The 19,671-nt window shown below is 35.7% G+C and overlaps 1 protein-coding gene and 1 non-coding gene across 2 annotated transcripts; one reads left to right on the top strand and one right to left on the bottom strand.

Annotated features, from left to right (window-relative positions):
- Positions 1–394: 394 nt before the first annotated feature.
- Smp_081470 (hypothetical protein) lies at positions 395–18,469 on the bottom strand. Its single transcript, XM_018791667.1, has 4 exons — positions 17,682–18,469; positions 8,911–9,112; positions 6,064–6,213; positions 395–886 (listed from the first exon to the last, which is right to left on the bottom strand). The coding sequence occupies exons 1-4, from the start codon at positions 17,844–17,846 to the stop codon at positions 648–650; spliced, it is 756 nt and encodes a 251-aa protein (XP_018645183.1). The 5' UTR covers positions 17,847–18,469; the 3' UTR covers positions 395–647.
- Smp_tRNA_01111_Pseudo_TTG.1.1 lies at positions 12,049–12,119 on the top strand. The gene has a single exon. It is a non-coding gene (tRNA).
- Positions 18,470–19,671: the final 1,202 nt, after the last annotated feature.

The raw sequence follows: 19,671 nt of genomic DNA, 5'->3' as shown, positions 1-19,671 counted from the left end.
CAGGATCCTGGAGCCCATGTGCACCATTGGTTTGGAATCAGGGTTTTCCAACTCCCCTAGGTGGACCCTCCATGTCCACCAACCCGGTTAAAGCGCCGGACATTCGCTTTTCGTCCTCTCACTTTTGTGAACAACACCCCTGATGTGAGAAGGCAGTGAGTAGGACTTCCCTGTCAGAGGCTATATATTCGCTGGCCATGTGAGAGCATTTGGAGAGGGAAAGCGGACTGTTCTCACTCTCGGCTGTACCAGGGCATTCGGGGGCTTTCCTGTGCCAACAAAATTGCAAACACATTAGAAGGGAGCAAATATGCTATTGGTGAATTTAAATTCAACTAATGCCAATTGTAGTTTAAAAAACCCCAATAGAATATTCAAAAACAAAGAACATTTAATACCAATTAACCAATTCAATTTTTAATCTGAATACAAATTAAGGCAACATATGTGTATGTGTGTGTGTACACAAATCTATACTGTATGTATGTGTGTTTTGTGTCTGTTTTGCTTTGCCTACAGAAAAGCAAGAATCAGTATATATATATGCACCATAGACAGTTAGACGCTTATTGACTTGAATTGCTTCATCCCCATTTCATACCATTTATTTCCTTCCTTCCTGTCTGGTTCTTTCTTTTTTTCGATCTCTATGAATCTCCAATATAATTTGAAGATCGATGAATTGTTTCACGATATTCAATTTCTTCACCACCTTTATCAAATAATACAAGACATACGGCAGTACCAAGTATAAAGATTCCACAACAAACAATAATCAATGACCAACCAACTGTAATAGTTGATTTATTCTCAAGTGATGAATTTTGATTTGCTTCATTAATAGATTCAATCACCAAGAGAATTAAAGCGGTTAATATGGAGATACCTAAAAAAAAAGATGTGAATTCAAATAGATTTAGATTCAGTATGTAACTGAAGATCTAATGATTTCATTATTAATGAAAAGAATCAATAATAATAAATTTATCATTCAAGAAACATTTTAATTAGATTAACTAGGTGCCTCTGCCAGGGAAGTCCTACTCACTGCCTTCTCGTGGCGGGATAGGGTGTTGCTCACGAGAAAGAGAGGACGAAAAGCGAACGTCCGGCGCTTTAACCGGGTTGGTGGACACGGTGAGTCCACCTAGAGGAGTTGGAACACCCTGACATCACATCAATGGTGTACATGGGCTCCAGTATCCTGAAGGAACAAATGGCGTAAAAACCAATTGTTGGTCACCGGATACCATGCAACTGCATCTACTCACGATGCTCCACTGTCTTGTGGATCAGATCTTTAGGTCAAAGGCTACGGGTGTGACCCCCTAAGAAAACCACTTGCTTCAGTCTGGTCACCCGGACAGTATCACAGCCCCCACACAAATCAAATGAGATTTATGAGGCGCATATTTATCTGGTGCTTCCTTGTACTAATATTTATGTGTTTAAATAAATAAAGATTAACTAGGTTATCCAACTATTGAAGCCTAATTTATTACGTGAAAATAAATCTTTCCTAATAAGAGTATCATTTTATATATAATGCTTAATTGTAGCGAAGAATACACTAACTGGTGATGAACCAACTTCGTTCACTCAAAATAAAGATTATAAGTATTTCATTCAGCCAATCACTTACAAAGTAGAACCTGGTACTTATGTACATCGATTCAAGTTGCTATACCACATTAGGACAGAGAGATTATATTGTCACGTTATATCCCTGAATAGCAGAGATAGTAACAGTATCAGTGGTAATAAGAAGTATTAGACAGAGAATTGAAAGCAAAAGTAGTGATGAGGAGTTCAGAATCTCAGGATTTAGGAGAAGACAAAAAATGGATGCAATTGCGCCATCGCAAACGATTTTAAGCCATGTCATTCAAAGTGTCTAACCATTGATTACGATGATCGCGCTGATACCCTTCAGGTGGTCTACCTATTGACATGGCTCAATCCAATTGTCAGTGACTCCATGTTTTTAATTTGGGTGCTCCTAGCTTTGCTCCAACCTGTTTCTACACCAAACAACATCTCTCGTTGAGGTAGGCAGTGGTTGGGCATACGTAACACATGTCCCAGTCAACTCAACTGATGCAGATTCACTACCTGACCAATCGATTTGCCATCCTTACATAAAACTAGCCTGGTATTCTCGGGTTCGCTCTTCATGAGTTCTAGTTAGACGTCGAAGCATTATAGAGACTAATATTTTGGACACTGTGTTATTCAAACTGATTCCTCAGTGATAACCATAAGACGACTTACATCCTTTCTTATAGACTAACAATCAGCAATCGAGACCGATCAGATGGGATTACGTCCAATTCCCAGATTTTGGCCAAGATCTCACTTAATACAACTGCTAAAACTGGACCATCATTCTTAGAAATCTAAGGGGTTAGTCCATCAGGCTCTGCTGCTCTCCCTCGCTTTAGATTGCTTATAGTCTTATCAACCTTACTAAGCTCGGTTCTGGATAGTAAGTAAATGAAGTGTGGCTGGAGGCCAGTTGAACTTTTCCCTAAGTTGTTCTGCCTATCATTCCGATCTCCAGAATTGACAGTGAAGGGTAGTCCCATGTTTTACTGAGATAGTCTCATTGACAGCCGTATTTTCAATGCCTGTTTGCTTGATAAGTTTGATCAGTTGATTACTGTTACCTATCACAGCTGCCTTTTCCATCTCTTCTGTTTTCGCTACTCTTCACTGTTCACGACCATTAAGTAGGGTTTTTATCAAGCAACATTTAAGCTGCCTCCATTCCTCATCATATTTGGGGGCAGACGGGATAAGTTTTCGAGTATCTATCAGTTCTATAGACTCTGCTGACATCCATTGATGTTTCCTAACCTTTTGGTTTCAGTGACTGGTAAATATCACTGCTGTTTCCACAGCTTTTCGGACGTCATGTCAAGTTACCTCAAGGTGGACATAATTTTCATTGTTGACTAGCTCGTTCTCTAGTCGTTTCTGAAATATATTCTTAACTTGTTTTGTCATTGAGCTGGACTGTAAGAGGTTTTCCTGCAGTGGCTTTTCTTCATTCAGTAAGACGCAGACTGATACGTGCTCGAATTAGAGCGTAATCTGAGTCTAAACGTTTGCTCTATAGGGAATGATAACCTGTTTTCCTATTTGACACATAGTTTGAATGATAAAAGCTTCAATATGAAGATTGGAGTGTGGTTTCAGGAGACCAGGGATAACATTTCGTGAACTCAAATCATTAACATTGGTGGCACATGATGATTGAGATAAGTGAGAGGAGTAAGTCGTGGGGATGGAAGGGTTATGGGGAGATGAAGGAAGGATTCAATCAGAAACAAGATGATCTCATAGCCCTCTACAGTCAGCAGTACGACTTCTTCCTTGGACCTTGAGTTTGCTTCTTTTAGTCTTACCGTTCTCCAAGAGACCTGTCTAGCATAGTAGGACCTAAATTGTCATTTGTTTCAGCCAACGAAAGTCCGTCTACGTCGTCAAGTTAGCAGCTACGTTCGAGAAATATTTCAATTAATAGGCACATCGTTCACCTAGTCATTTAAAATCATCCTATTGCATGAGGTGTATCCCATCGACTTAGGTTGGATCAAGGAAGTTTGCGAAACTGTATACAGTTTGTATACAACTTTCTGCAAGGAAAACTTTCAACTGGAGGGTTAATTGTTACGTATAAGTGTGAAATACAATAAAGAAGTCCTTCTATAACTTCTGATTATGAGCTAAAAATACCTTTTGAAAAAAACAATGAAATTAGAAAATGTAGAATGAAAGTTTTTATTCCAGTTCATAACTACACATCAGTTTATTCTCATCACTCAACTTGCAAATTAAACCGCCAACTTTGTTTCTCATGGAATGCGTAATGCTTTCAAACAACTGAATCTGAGTTCATTGGTTGAAAATTTCAAAACTTATCAATTCTAGTATTATTGTGCATTCAGTTTTATTCTTAGGTAACAAATTCTACGGTAATAAAGTTTAATTTTCAAGTCAAGTACTTTTGTAGTTGACTTGGTGTTATTAAGAAAAGCAAACTTCAAAACAAAACAGCTATTCATTTCCATTGATTTCTCGATAGTGGACATAAGTGAACTTCAAGATATATGTCCTGTCCTATTTGCAATTTGCCGAGAATATCGAGACCTCTGCCTAATTACTTTACGTAAACAAGTCATGATGATGGATGTGTCCAGTTGAAGAGTGTCCACTGGGAACAAAATTACTCCCTAATGTACCATAGTTTTCATTGGTCTTTCAGTTGGTGTCAGTTTGTGATCAGAGTTATCTTTAAAGTAATATTCATAAGTTTTCAGTCATATAAGTCGACTGGAAGCTATCTATATTTTAATGCACTTAGTATTGTTTTGTTTGAATCTTCCCATGGATGTGTTAGGACTGCAACTGGTCACTCCCTAATTGGCATATGTGCATCCTGTGCGTATTGCCTTTATATAGCCTTAATTCACAAGCATCTTCAAATAGAACGAAACGCGCGTCATGGATTCCACCATCCATCTTTGCTTACAAAGCTATCTATATTTGTTTTGTTAACTGCTTTCAATGTATCATCAGATATGTGTTCATACCCTGAGTTTATTATTCAACAAGTTTGTTTGCTTCAGGTGATTCAATTTGTTAGTTGAAGTAAACTCGGAAAACTTTGGTCTTATTGGTCAGATAACATTTAATGAATCGTACTGTTTTGTGTTATCCTATTGGTCAATTACTTACGACTGATACATTATGGATTGCAGTGGTTGGCTGTTCTCTAGGATGAATTATTTTAATTTTATTGACTGACACATTTCGATGATATGATTGGTTGATTGTCCAAACGAAACTTGACAGTGATTTATTTCTAATAAAATATTTAAGATATATTTCTGTAAAATTTTTAAAATATTTTTTGCCTGAACAGAATGGACCATTTTATTACTGGTGTACCGCATTGTCCATACTCGTTTAATCACTAGAGTAGCCTTATATAATGAACTATGATTACTGGTCTCTGATGTGGTTGGAAGATGGTTATCCAAAAAATGTTAAGTATATTGTTAAAGATATATAATCAAATGTAATGGGTCTATCATATTCTGCGGACACGGTGATTCGTATTTGGTTACACTTTCTAAGCTAAACAATTGTATGAAATGAACTTCTGTTAACGCTTTTCATGCGTCTTTTGTTATTAAACAAATAATTACTATTGTTTAGTTTTTACTTGTATCTAGTCGTGCCGAGATAATCAGTCTCTTTTGTCAGGTATATGATTCAGATTGCATAATTAAGGATCTTTGTAAGTCATAAATTTAAGATATAATTCGTTATTACTTAAGTGGTGTCAATTTTCTCCTGCCTTATGACATAGTTCTTCATTATGATAACCCTGAAGACAATTGGAGTTCTGGAGTTCTAGTGAGAAGCAGTAACCAGTGAAGTTCAACCAGATCTGTTGGGAGATATCAACTCACTGAAGATAATTGGTGAACGGTTGCTCAACTTCGTGGATCGGTTGGAGTTAGACATTAACACTGTTGGATGACGGCCGTGTCAGTGGCCTATCGGTTAAGTGCTCTGGCGCGAGACTAGTAGATTCTGGGTTCGAATCTCGCCATGCAGGATCGTGGATGCGCACTGCTTAGGAGTCCCATAATAGGACGAAATGGCCGTCCAGTGCTTACAGGTTTTCCATGGTGCACTAGCTTTAATTGACTCACGCTTTCAACTATGAAAATTCATTTAAAATTATCAGTATTATTACCAATTAACATTAAGAGGTATTGTAAGTTGGAATTTTAAGATAACATATGATCTAATCTTCAGTAATTAAAATTAAACCGGTCGTACATCTTTTTATAAAAGAACCTAATACTATTTAAGTGTTTCATTTACTTTGTTTTAATCCACAGAATTCGTGAGGTATTGATCATCAGCTTACAACTTATAATTTGGTCTAAAAAAACAGCAGAAACACTCTAATAACCTTGAAATAGATTTGCTGTTTTCAGTCCATTAAAATAACAAAAGGAAAAATTTGTTTGATAGAGAACTTACAAGAAAGTATATGCAATACAATTGATATATGATAAAATGTACATTTACGTTTAATATTCAATGAGTATATTCCACTAAATAGTAATGAACTTCCAAGTAGTGCAAGGAGTAAGGCACCCAAATCTAAGATAATGATAGCAAGTACTTTAACTAAAAAATAGAATAGAATAGAAACAAAATGAAATGAATTATTATGTCAATAACATTTTGTACTTTTATGTTCAAGAATTACTTACTTACTTACTTGTTCCTGTTACCCCCAATGGAGCATTGGCCGTCGACCAGCTTTCTCCAACCCACTCTGTCCTAGGCCTTCTTTTCTATTTCTATCCAACTTTTGTTCATTCTTTTCATGTCTGTCTCCATTTCTCGGCGTAATGTGTTCTTTGGTCTTCCTCTTCTCCTTTGGCCTTCAGGATTTCATGTGAGGGCTTGTCTTGTGGCGCCATTGGGTGATTTCCTCAATGCGTGTCCTATCCACTTCCAACGTTTCTTCCTGATTTTTTCCTCCGCTGGAATCTGGTTTGTTGTCTCGCATAATAAGTTGTTGCTGATAGTGTTTGGCCATCGGATCCGAAGTATCTTGCGTAGACAACTGTTAATAAACACTTGTATCTTCTGGATAATGGCTTTCGTAGTTCTCGAAATTTCCGTCTCATACAGTAGAACTGTCTTCAAATTCGTATTGAGAATTCTGTTCTTGGTGTTGGTTGACAATTGCTTTGAGTTCCAGATGTCCTTTGTCCGCCCAGCCCTTCCAATTGAGTTCAGAACACTAATTAAAGCTTCAGCTATGCAAAGCTATGAGAATCATTTATTTCAACCATACTCGGTTTATGTATACTAGACAGACAGACCACATCACACCATAAAATAGAAAATAATATTTGTACAAGATCAAGTCAAATGTGGCTATGAACATGGGAGACGATAATCAATAAACTGAGCATAATTTAGGAACAGTAATTCGTATAATAATAATCCATAGGTCAAAATGAAGCTTATAATAAGATGAATATAGATGTACATAATCTAGTTACTGAACAGTTAAACCATAAGAATATATGTAGAATAATAGTCGATTAATAGGTCGTGGGAGTTACCCATACTTATGTCTTCACTATGATATAATACTGATGTATCTAGTTAATATTAGCTTTGATTGACTAGTGAATGCCTCATATAGTTTATATTGTAATTGACTTGTATCAGTCTTTATTAATACTAATAAAAGTGATTTCTAACGAGTGTTTTGTCAACATATAAATGAACATAATTTATATTATAACACCATTAAACTGAATTTTATGGAATAAAGTTTGTATTCTTGAATATTGAATGTTTGAATATTGAACCAGTAGCACACTAATCATACATATTCTAACCAAACGTTGGTCATCACTTTATAGTGTATTAGATACATAGACTAAGAATGATGTTTATTGTTGTGAATATCATAAGGAATTCCATTTTGAATTAGGCTTTTGAGATGGTAGAGAAGATTTGTAGTTCAGGTGGGTGATTTTGATGTGGGTTTGTTCTCTGAGCTGGATAGTTTGGTCATGGAGATTTCATCGTCCTTCTGAACGACATCATCAGCACAAACTTCGGGTAGAAGTCTACCTGAAATTTACATTCAGTTGTGTAATAATTACTCTGTTATAAGTAGCAATAAATAATTCTGTTTACTTTTGGTCAGTACAAAGACAATTTATAGTGTATTTACTATATCCTACCGTTAAGTAAGTTTCAAATAAGCAATATATTAGCGTTATTTGATACCTAGAAGTAACATTTATTATGACGTATTTCGTTAAGAACATACGGGTTCTATTTGTAACAAACTATACTATTATTGATACTAATGTACATTAGTAAAGTATGAAAGTAATCATACTATTGACTAACATGGAAATTTCAATAATGATACACGTAATTCAAATTTTGAAATGTATTTTGTACAAGTATTTTTTAAATGAAAATGAATATTTTATATAGTTGTAATCATAAGTCAATAGAAGCTAGACCACCATTGGAAAACCTGGAAGCACTGGAAAGTCGTTTCGTCCTACTGTGGGACTCCTCAGCAGTGCACATCCACGATTCCGCCTCGCGAGATTTGAACCCAGAACCTATCAGTCTCGCGCCAGAACACTTGACTGATAGACCACTGAGACGGCATCCTATGGTGTTTATGTCTAACTTCAACCAATCCACGAAGTTGGGCAACCACTCACCAATTGTCTTCAGTAAGTTGATATCTCACAGCAAACGTGGTTTGAACGAAACGGTCGCCCAGTGCTTCCACGTTTTCCCTGGTGGTCTAACTTCAATTGACTCACACTTTCAACTATGAAAATTGTAAATCTCCACAAAAACCCCTTCTGATAATTAATTAATTTATTGTACTTTTATGTTGTTTTAATTATAAACTTTCAATCAATTTATTGATTATTGTTAATCAATTATTCATTGATTACTTAGTTTTGTAATACCTATAATTTAATCGTGAACAGATTATCATTTCATATTTATAGTATATATTTATTCATCTAATTAATGTAAATAATTTTATATTTATTGATTTGTTCTGTTTAGTTTCCAGGGGTAAAAGGAGCAATATTTTTGATCAGTAGGTCTTAGGATTTCATAGTTATCGTATTATTGGTTGAGATGAACATCGTCCGTCCATCCATCCGTCAGATAAGAGGAAAACAAATTTATGATCTTATCAAATAGGGAATATAGGAAGATCTGAAATTCAGATCAATATTCAATGATCATTCATTGCTATACATTAAAGGAATCCACCCCCTTCCCCCCCCAGAAAAAGAGAAAAAAACTCACCGTTTAATAAATCACGTAATTGACAAATTCTTTCAATTCCATTGAATTTATTATTATTATTGTTATTATTTGATTGTTTTAATAAACGATCACATTGTTGAAATAACCCGATCGATTTAAAATCAATATGAATCCATGATGTACTTATTGATCCGATAATAAATAATAATAAACTAATTAATGATAATAATAAAGCTAAAATCTAAAAAAAAATAAAAAAAAATAAACAAAGAATAAAATGGATGTGATCTGGTTTAAGTCTATACTACAAATGACACCATCTCTTGGACTCCAGCCAGGGAGTCGTGAAGGACCAACAGAAGCTAGCCCTTTGCAGCTTTCTTTCGTACCACGACATCGTGTCATACACTGATCATCTCTTCGATTTTTCCAACCAGTCCCAGAGTCGGCAAATAATGCACGACGTGGAAGTTTCTGGGACGACATTCGTAGAACATGTCCAAGCCACCGAAGTCGGTGTTTCAAGATGGTGACACCAATTGAATTATCGTCTCTGAGCCCGAACACACGACACCGAACCTCTGTATTACTAACATGGTGTTGCCACTGGATGTCAGCAATCCTTCGGAGACAACGATGATCGAACACAGAGAGTCGTCTAACATTGTCAACTCGGAGAGGCCAGGTTTCATAAGCATAGAGCTAAACTGCTCTCACCGACGCGTTGTAGATCCTACCTTTTACAGCCGGACTAACATCACGAAGGCGTCAAAGATGGCTCAGATTGGCATAAGCCACTCTGGCTTTCCTTATACGTGAGTCGATCCCATCACTCACGCCACCACCAGCACTTATATAGCTACCTAGATACACGAACTTCTCAACTACTTCAATCTGCTCATCATTCAGGGTGAGTACAGGATAGGAATCCTGCCAGTCTTGTAGGAGTACTTTGCACTTGGAGGGTGCAAAGCACATACCATACCTGCGGACACTGATTGTCAACTGATTAAGTGCGGATTGCATGCCTTGGGCATTAACGCACAGTAAGACAATATCATCCGCATACTCAAGGTCGAAAAGTCTTTCTCCAGACAGCAGATCCACACCGCCATTACCTACAACCATCAGAGTTGTTCCCAGAATGTCATCGATGGCAAAGTTGAAAAGGAATGGTGAGATTGGGCAACCCTGCCTATATATATGAACATTAATATTTAACTAGTATTATCAAATCATGTCTCCTTAAGAATTAGTCAGTCACTCATTCACAACGTAGAACTTCGTACGTACGTACATACATCAGTCCGAGTTGCCATACCACATTAACACAGAGATCCAGTTGTCGATTCAAATCCCATAGTGGTAGAATTAGTAAGAGTATAAGCAGTAATCGGAAAGATTAGGGTTTGAAGATGTTATTGAAGGAGTATAATCCAGTGAAATAAATTTCAAAAGAGAAAAAAGAAAGGGACATGAAGAATTCAGAAGATTAGAATTTGGCAGAACACAAAGAGTGTATGCACCTTCACCATTGTAAACGATTTTGAGCCATGTCATTCAAGGTCTCTGACAATCAGATAGTAAGTAAGCCATAATCAAATAAAGATTAAAATAAACAAGCGTATATTGGTCCATTTTGTTACATATCACAAAGTAAACGGTCAATATAGAATAGATAGAATGTGAAAATCAATGGAATCTAGGCCGTATGTGTCATGTTATCCATTCAGCATGTCAATAGATATTAATTATAGTATAAAATCGAAAAAGGTAAACTTCTCTTACAAATAGTACATGTTAAGTGTTATTTTATGAATAGGGAAAAAAGTCAAAACGACAATTGAAACAGAATATTATTAAATTCATTTAGTATTGTTTGTTTGAATCTTCCCATTGATCTTTAGGACTGCAACTGGTCAGTCTCTAATTGGCATATGTGCATACTGTGCATATTGCCTCGATATAGCCTTAATTCACAAGCATTGTAAGCAAAGATGGATAGTGGGCGAGTGTATAACGTGATGGTGTTTGGAGCCAAAGGTACTGGGTTAGAGTCTCATAGTGAACATCAACTCTGAGATGTAGGTAAATCCAGGTGACGAGTCCCAAACAGGACAAAACGCGTGTCCTGGATTCCACTGCTAGCCACTATCCATCTTTGCTTAGAATATTATTAATTCATTTTATGTTGTTGTTTCTCTTCAATTCCTTACAATCATATTCGTATAGAGAAACGTTTATATGAATTGTAAGAAATCATTTTGAAACATGACCTATGAAACCAGTTTTTATCGAGAATGAAACATTCACCCATCTGTAACACATTGGATAATTTATGGTTTGTATTACAAATCAATGTATGGCAACTTGAACCAATGTACTATGAGCAAAAGCGTTTTATGGGAGAGGACAAACCAGCATGTTCCAGCTGAAGAGGAAATTAGGAAAAGACGTTGGAAGTGGATAGGACATACATGAAGGAAATCACTAATGTGCATTACAAGGCAAGCCCTAACTTGGAATCCGGAAGGGAAGTGGGAAAGAGGAAGGACAAAGAACATATTACTTCGGGAAATAGAAGCAGATATGAAAAGGATGAATAACAACTGGAACAAACTGGAAAGGATTGCTCTGGACAGAGTTGGATGGAGAGTGCTGGTGAGCGGCCTATGCTCCTCCACGAGGGGTAACAGGCGTAAGTAAGTAAGTATTATAAATCCGTTAAAGTCAAAAATGTGAACTGCTAAAATGGCAATCCAGAGATTGAATGATATCATACCTTCCTTAATACAAAAACATTTTCATTTCATGAATGTGTACTGTTTAAAAAGTTCTAGAGTTAAGATGAAATAACTTTTTATTGTTGAAAATTTTCCCATCATTCTATATTTGACTCAAATCATCCTTAAAAGAATAAGTATCTTACACTTGAATAGAACAAGAACAGAGAATTGAGCAGAATAAGATGCAATTACTTTGTTTCGTAAGGTTTTCATCAGCTCCTTACAACCTATAATATTTAAATTCACTTAATATTGTTTTGTTTAAATCTTCCCATGGATGTGTTAGGACTGCAACTGGTCAGTTTCTAATTGGCATATGTGCATACTGTGCGTATTGCTGCCTCGATATGGCCTTAATTCACAAGCATGGCAAGCAAAGATAGCTATCAGGACTCAGTGGCCGAGTGGATAACGCGATTGCTTTTGAAGCGAAAGGTACTGGGTTCGAGTCCCAGAGTGAATATCAACTCTGAGATGCAGGTACATCCAGCTGACGAGTCCCAAATGGGACGAAACGCGTGTCTTGGATTTCACTGCTAGCCACTGTCCATCTTTTCTTAGAATATTTTAAGTTTACATGCTTATAACAGTAGAAATAGGTATTCATCATCACAGTACGGTAGTGAGAGTAAAGACATAGAATGAGTTTTGTAGATAAATATAATATGTGAGAGAAGATTCTGGACCATTAGACATAGTAACAAGGGATCACATAAATAAACTAATGCATTGACTATATAATGAAGTGATTGAAAATAAATAAGTAACAATTAAGAATAACATGAGTTGAGGCCAGTTAGTTAAAAAGTAAAAAAATACGATAATGAGTTTGAATAGAGTAATATAAATCAAATAGGAGAGAGAGAAGTTTTAGAAATGGTGTAACAAACTGACGATCAAGTCAACATTGTAAGGAAAGACTCACAAATGTTTCCGTTTGGGTAATATAAGTTCAGCTTTAGTCATTTTCTGGCTGAGTTAGGTGAATTTGAGGAGAAGAGAATTCAATTATTAATTAATGATTCTGAATGATTCACAAAAACCTCTTTTGATATTAATCAACATATGCTCACCAGTGACTGGCTTCAAAAGGCATATCCTGGAGTTCTAGAGAGAAGCAGTGACTAGTGGAGTTCAACCAGGTCTATTGTGAGATATCAAATCACTGAAGACAGTAAAGGATATGTCGCTCGATTTCGTGGATTAGTTGAAGTTAGACATTAACGCCGTTGGATGCCGGCCCAGTGGTCCAGAGGTTAAGCGTTTGCGTGCAAGACCGATAGGTCCTAGGTTCGAATCTCGCGAGGCGGGATCTTGTATGCGCACTTCAATTAATCGCATAACCTATTCAGGTGCGTTTCTGAAAAGTGTACAACCCTTCGTTGTACAAGTTACAAAAGGTTTAGTCAGAGATATCATGGTTGCTGATAATATCCAGCGAGAAGAATATACATTATTTAGATGTCGATTGACTGGATTTGTAACTGGCGATCACCCAATATTTATCGTCAGGATCAGTACACCTGTCTTTTCACCATCAATTTGTACTTTTAACTATTATGTGCAGTGACGTAATCTATTTCATTGTGATTATTGACTCAAATTGCCTTGATTGGTTTAACATTTTTCGTATAAATATTCATATATATGTTTCTTTGGTCCTTTTACTTCACATCCTGATGAGCAAATTTCAGTTGAATTCAGACTACTTTAAGAATCATAAGGAAGAAAGAGATAAAGATGCGGCGACTAAGGTAGTTCTACCAAGTTATCAAGGTAAGTTCAGATACTTCTGAAACTCCAAGCTCCGTAGTAATCATTAAAAATGTTCCTTGATTTCTCTAAATAGATCAAGGAGAACATTGCGTTAGAATTCCAAGCAGATATGGAGAGAAGGAATGGAAACTGGAAACAACTCGAAGGAATTGTCCAGGACAGAGTTGAGTGGAGAATGCTGGTGGGTGGCCTATGCTCTCCCACGAGGGTTAACAGATGTAAGTAAGATATCATGGGATAAATTAAAAAAAGTCGATGAAATGTACCATGACAACTGAAAGTGAGTCAAAACAAATCGATTTTCTTGCACTAACTTGTCATAAATTATCAGAGCGATTAATGAGGTAAATGAAAGCTTACAACTAAAGTAATACATAGAAACACACAAAAGAAATAAGCATTTTTAAAATTAACCTCTTAAACATTATAATTTCCTTTTCACCCTTCTAACCAACACAACGGCTGTTTGGTTCTAGTAACTTAATAGGTTCACAATAAGTTTAATAGTTGAATTCATGAGCTAGACCACCATGGAAAACCTGGAAACACTGGATCTTACAAGGTTTGGCATTTGTTATTGAAAGTTATCTTGAATTGGTTGATTTTCTCAGTATGTCGAAGAAAGTTTGCATTGAACCTTTGTAATTGTGTTTCCCCAGTTGTTCATTGCTTGTTAATTTTAAGTTTTACCTTGGCAACCAATAGGTGCTCCTCTTCTGGTTCTCACATCATCCATTAACCTGAATTTTTAGTGATGCAAATATGATAAACCTGGTTTTTGTAGTGTGATCCGCTAAGGCCCTTGTAGCTTTGTGTATGAGTTTGTGTGGAAATATTGTGCGGCCTATATTCATTTCGTTGAATGCACATAGATTTGCAAATCTGTCACCATTCACGTCCCTTAATCCTAATCAGTCCATGTTGTCCTATGATATCTCCGGATCCCTTGTTGTCCATTCCGACTTTGACGTGTAAGTCTCCGATCAAAATATTCATGTCATTTCTGGGACACTTCACTATGATCGTTTGCAGCCTCTCATAGAACTAATCTTTATCGTCGTCGTTGCTATGATTGGTGGGTGAATAGCATTGTGTAATATTCATTGTGATCCCCTCCTTCTTTGCTTTGAATGATGCTTTAATGATTCTGGGTCCATGAGATTCCCACGCTATGAGTGCGTTTCGCGCTTCTTTGGACAGTATCAGAGTAACTCCCTGAGTGTGCGGAGCATTTTCCCCTTAGTGAACAGAGTACAGTAGCATCTCTAGCAAATGCAAACTTTCTGTCCATATTGGGTCCAATGAGTTTGATTGATACCGAGCACCGCTATGTTGTATAGCCTCATTTCTGTAACTGTTTGACTGGTCCTTCCAGTCTCCCACATTGTCTGAACATTGTATGTACTTATATTAATTGTTGCTGTGGTTATTAGAATGATCGTCGGTTTGAGGATTTCCGAAAAATCTCGGCTCTCACCATGAGGCATCACAATTCTTTCTTCAAATCGTAGGACAGATTTTAAATGGTTTAAACTGTTTTTTATCCTAGTCAGTGTTTATCTGGCAACGTTGTTTTCTATGAGATGGGTTTGCCGACTAATTCTCCTCCTTCATGTGGGCTTAGGACTAGCAGTAACCCTAGAACAGCTAAGGGCGGAGTTCAATGAACACACACATAGCTTAAGTCAAAAACATCTTGTAATGATTCGTAAGTATGTGCAAATTTTCAACATGATTTGGATCTGTCGATGTTCATAATAAGTTTCCAAATTTATCTGTGCTTACATTGATTATACACCTATCATATTATCAGAGGGTATGTTCAATAGTGAACTCTAATGTCTGGAAAAAATGCTGCTCCTGTTACTAGTATGGTTATTGATTATGATTATGGAATTTTATATTTCCGATCAATAAATGAATTACAATCCATTAAATTATCAATAATTAAAAAAAATCAATTAATCAATGACTAAATCAATAAATGAGATGCTTCAGCTAATGAAAATAATTGAATTACTGAGTTATATATTTGGCTTCTTCTTCTTCAGATAAATCAATTAATTGATTTTATATAGAATAGATGAAGTCTGACTTGGAATGAAATCCAAGATAATGGTTTCGTTTTATTTAGGGCTCGTCAGCTAGACATGCCTGGATCCAGATTCTAATATCAGACTTTAGCCAAAATGTTATCAATGAGATAACGCAAATCATAAAAATATCAGTAGAATATTATGACAATTGAGTTTCTATGGTTCATATATTTGAATGTCTCGAAGTATTTCTATTTGTCAATACTTTACAGAAATATTTAGTACTGACTACATCATTAATAGTATAGTCTACTGTGTTTGTTAACTTTAACAAAAAAGGAATCTATTTTTATTAATTACTGACCCTGGGAAAACGATTTACATTGAAGTAAGAAAATATTTCGTGTTTTTCGGGTTGATTTGATGCCATTTTAATTTAATAATGGAATCATAAAGAATATCTTAACATCATAAGGGGGTTTTTTGAAGATTTTAGTAATTTTATAGTTGAAATCATGAGTCAATTTAAGCTAGACCACCATGGAGAACCTGGAAGCTCTGAAAGACAGTTTCGTTCTATTGTGGAACTCCTCAGCAGTAAGAAGCAGTGGCCAGTGGAGTTCAACCGGATCTATTGTGAAATATCAACTCACTGAAGGCAATAGTGGACGTTGCTCAATTTCGTGGATTAGTTAAAGTTTGACACTAACACCATTGGATGCCAGCTCAGTGGTCTAGAGGTTAAGCGCTCGCGCGCGAGACTGATACGTCCTAGATTCGAACTTCGCTAGGCGGGATCGTGTATACACACTGCTGAGGAGTCCCGCAATAGGACGACACGGCCGTCCAGTGCTTCCAGGTTTTCCATGGTGGTCTAACTTCAATTGACTAATGATTTCAAATATGAAAATAACTGAAATCTCCACAAAACCCCTTCTGAAAATGTGATGTGTTTGTGCTATATACATTTCAAACAATCTGATCACATATATAAAATGTATATTCGGAATCTACAGTGCATCCAGATCATCTCTGTCTTTTCATTACTCTATGGAAATTTATAAAAGGGATCAATTGTTTTTTTTTTAAATTTCATTTCAGTTAGATTTTAATATGGTTGTCTAAATGCACAATAAAGTAACATTATTTACTAAATAAAAGCAAAAGAAGTATATCTACGATTGAAGAACATCTGAAACTCAAAACAACTATCAACCAACACTAAAGTCAGAATTTTCAATACAAATGTCAAGACAGTTCTATTGTATTAGCCGGAAACCTGGAGAACTACGACAGCCATCATCCAGAAGATACAGGTGTTTATTACCAGTTGTCCACGCAAGATACTTCGAATCTGTTGGTCAGACACTATCAACAACATTCTACTGTGGGAGACAACAAACCAGATTCCATCCGGTGGAAGAAGAAATCAGGAAGAAATGCTGGGAGTGGATAGGACACACATTGAGGAAATCACCTAGTTGCGTCACAAGACAAGCCCTCACATGGAATCCTCAAGGTCAAAGGAGAATAGGAAGATCAAAGAATACATTACGCCGAGAAATGGAGACAGACATGGGAAGAATGAACAAAAATTGGATAGAATTAGGAAGGAAGGTCCAGAACAGAATGGATTGGAGAATGCTGGTCGGTGGTCTATACTCCATTGGGAGTAACAGGCGTAGTACGTAAATAAGTAGACATTTACTAAATAAAATTTAATTTTCTACAAATATGTCATAGGGTGATAACCATTCATTAGATATTAAGATATTTTAATAGAATTTTTTTGTTTATCTAACTAGTTTATTAAAATGATTGAATTTAAGAAAAATTAATTTATATAATTGAAATCATGAGTTAATTGAAGCTAGACCATCATGGAAAATTTGGAAGCACTGGACGGCCGTTTCGTCCTACCATGGGAATCCTCATTAGTGCTCATTCACGATCCCACCTCACGAGATTTCAACCCAGGACTTACCAGTCTCGTGCCAGAGCACTTAACCGATAGACTATTGAGCCGGCTGGCATCCAATAGTGTTAATGTCTAACTTCAACCAATTCACGAATATTATTCATTAATATTATATATAAATTTATAAACTTATACATATGATCCCACTGTTCTGGATGAAATCATTGAGTATTGAGTATGGTGAATAAGAACCATTACAATACATTACATATACATATTATTAATTTAACTTACTTTTAATGGTCTATTAACACGTACAACATCTATAGTCATTGTTGGTGCCCGACTACCTGATTGTTGATTTACTAATTTATTTCTCATTTGTACTGTTTGTAATTGTAATTGATAAAATGATGATTCAGATAGATTTTCATCATCTTCATCTTCTCCATTTTCCATTGTTTGTTGTCGCTGTTGTTGTTTGTTTGTTTATACGGAAGGAACTTATGAGTGAATGTTTTAATTAATGAATTCAATTCACAGCTAATCTTTAATTGTTCAATGAAAATGATAGATGATACCAATCTAAATGGTTTCTCCCCAACTTCATGTTTACTTTTATAAGCGAGCATATATGTGTCTTTCAAGTGACTGAATTACATTCATATCCCACACTGTTTCCCGGTTGCACACATGTATATACACACATATATATAACAAACACATACATATATATCTATCAAAGATGTACACACGCACACACAGTGTTTCCTTTCTTGTTTCCATTTATTCCTACAACACATCACATGTTATCCCATCATATAAAACTAACCAAAGAATGTTCGATCCCCCAAAGAAAAACGAAAGAAAATCATACAGAAATCACATATATCATTAATGGATAGGAAACACAAGAGTTAAGAATTATACCTTCTATTGTTAACTATTATATGATAACACATACATATGAGTGGGAAATTTTTTTTTTTTGTTGAACAAAAAGCACTAAGATTCAATGATCATGTGATAGCGATGATTTATTAAAGTAATAAAAGGAGAAATTGAGCTAGGCAACTGAATTCAGATATACCGGTTTTTTAATTAGTGTACACTCTAATCCTTCAATATGTAATAAGAAAATAGAATAGATAAGTAATAGATAGATAGACAAACATACTATTTGAATATGTATCCATTTGTTGATAGATTGATAGACAGACAGGCAAGTTTCCTGATTGGTTCAAACTTAATATTTTGAATGAATTGATACATTTTATAAATCACTAGTATGGTAAAACAAAATATTTTTTTTAAATGATCAATGTTCAATTAAATATACATTGGTGGTAAGATATTAATTGCAACTATACTGGGATGATGATCAAAATATCCCATTAGTGTTCATAGAGCCTACCATACTAAAGTATTTCAATTGACATTTCATATGATAATAATGATTTAAATCAATTTCAAATGAAACAAAAACAATCACTATTAAATAATGTTGAGATGCTGATCAAATAGGGATAAGTGATTATTAGATTAAATGTAGAACATAGTTATTTCCAACTCATATTTCGTGGATTGGTTGAAGCTAGACATTAACACCATCGGATGCCGTCTCAGTGGTCTGTCAGTTAAGTGTTCTGGCGCGAGACTTGTAGGTCCTGGGTTGGAATCTCGTGAGGTGGGATCGTAGATGCGCACTGCTGAGGAGTCCCACAATAGGACGAAACGGCCTTTCAGTGCTTCCAGGTTTTCCATGGTGATCTAGCTTCAATTGACTCATGATCTCAACTATATAAAATCATATTCTTAATTATTATTTGTCTACATAAGTGAACTGCTCAAGTTGAACAATAGATACATTTTAACAGTACTTATCCTGAATAAATATGATCATATATATATAACTTAAAAACGATACATTTATAGACTGATTTTGTTTACATTCCGTTTTCTTTTTTGAGAGAGTGAGAGGTCTGATAAACTTCCAGATATTTGTCGATCTACTGAACTGTGGTATGATATTACATAACGGCTTAGCTAATCAGATTAAATTATGAAGTAAGTAAACTAATTATTGACTTCATGGATGTAGCCTCAAATATAAACCAAAAAAATACTTCGAAAGATAACCTTGTTAAATAACAAGTTATTATCAGAAAGGGTTTTTGTGGAGATTTAGTATTTTCATAGTTGAAACGGACGACAAGGCCGTCCAGTGCTTCCAGGTATTCCCTTGTGGTCTAGCTTCAATTGACTCATGATTTCAATTATGAAA

Source organism: Schistosoma mansoni (genome assembly GCF_000237925.1).
Source record: "Schistosoma mansoni, WGS project CABG00000000 data, chromosome 1 unplaced supercontig 0135, strain Puerto Rico, whole genome shotgun sequence".
Taxonomy (NCBI): domain Eukaryota; kingdom Metazoa; phylum Platyhelminthes; class Trematoda; order Strigeidida; family Schistosomatidae; genus Schistosoma; species Schistosoma mansoni.
Note: the sequence above shows the minus strand (reverse complement) of the source record. Positions and strands in the feature narration are given on the sequence as shown.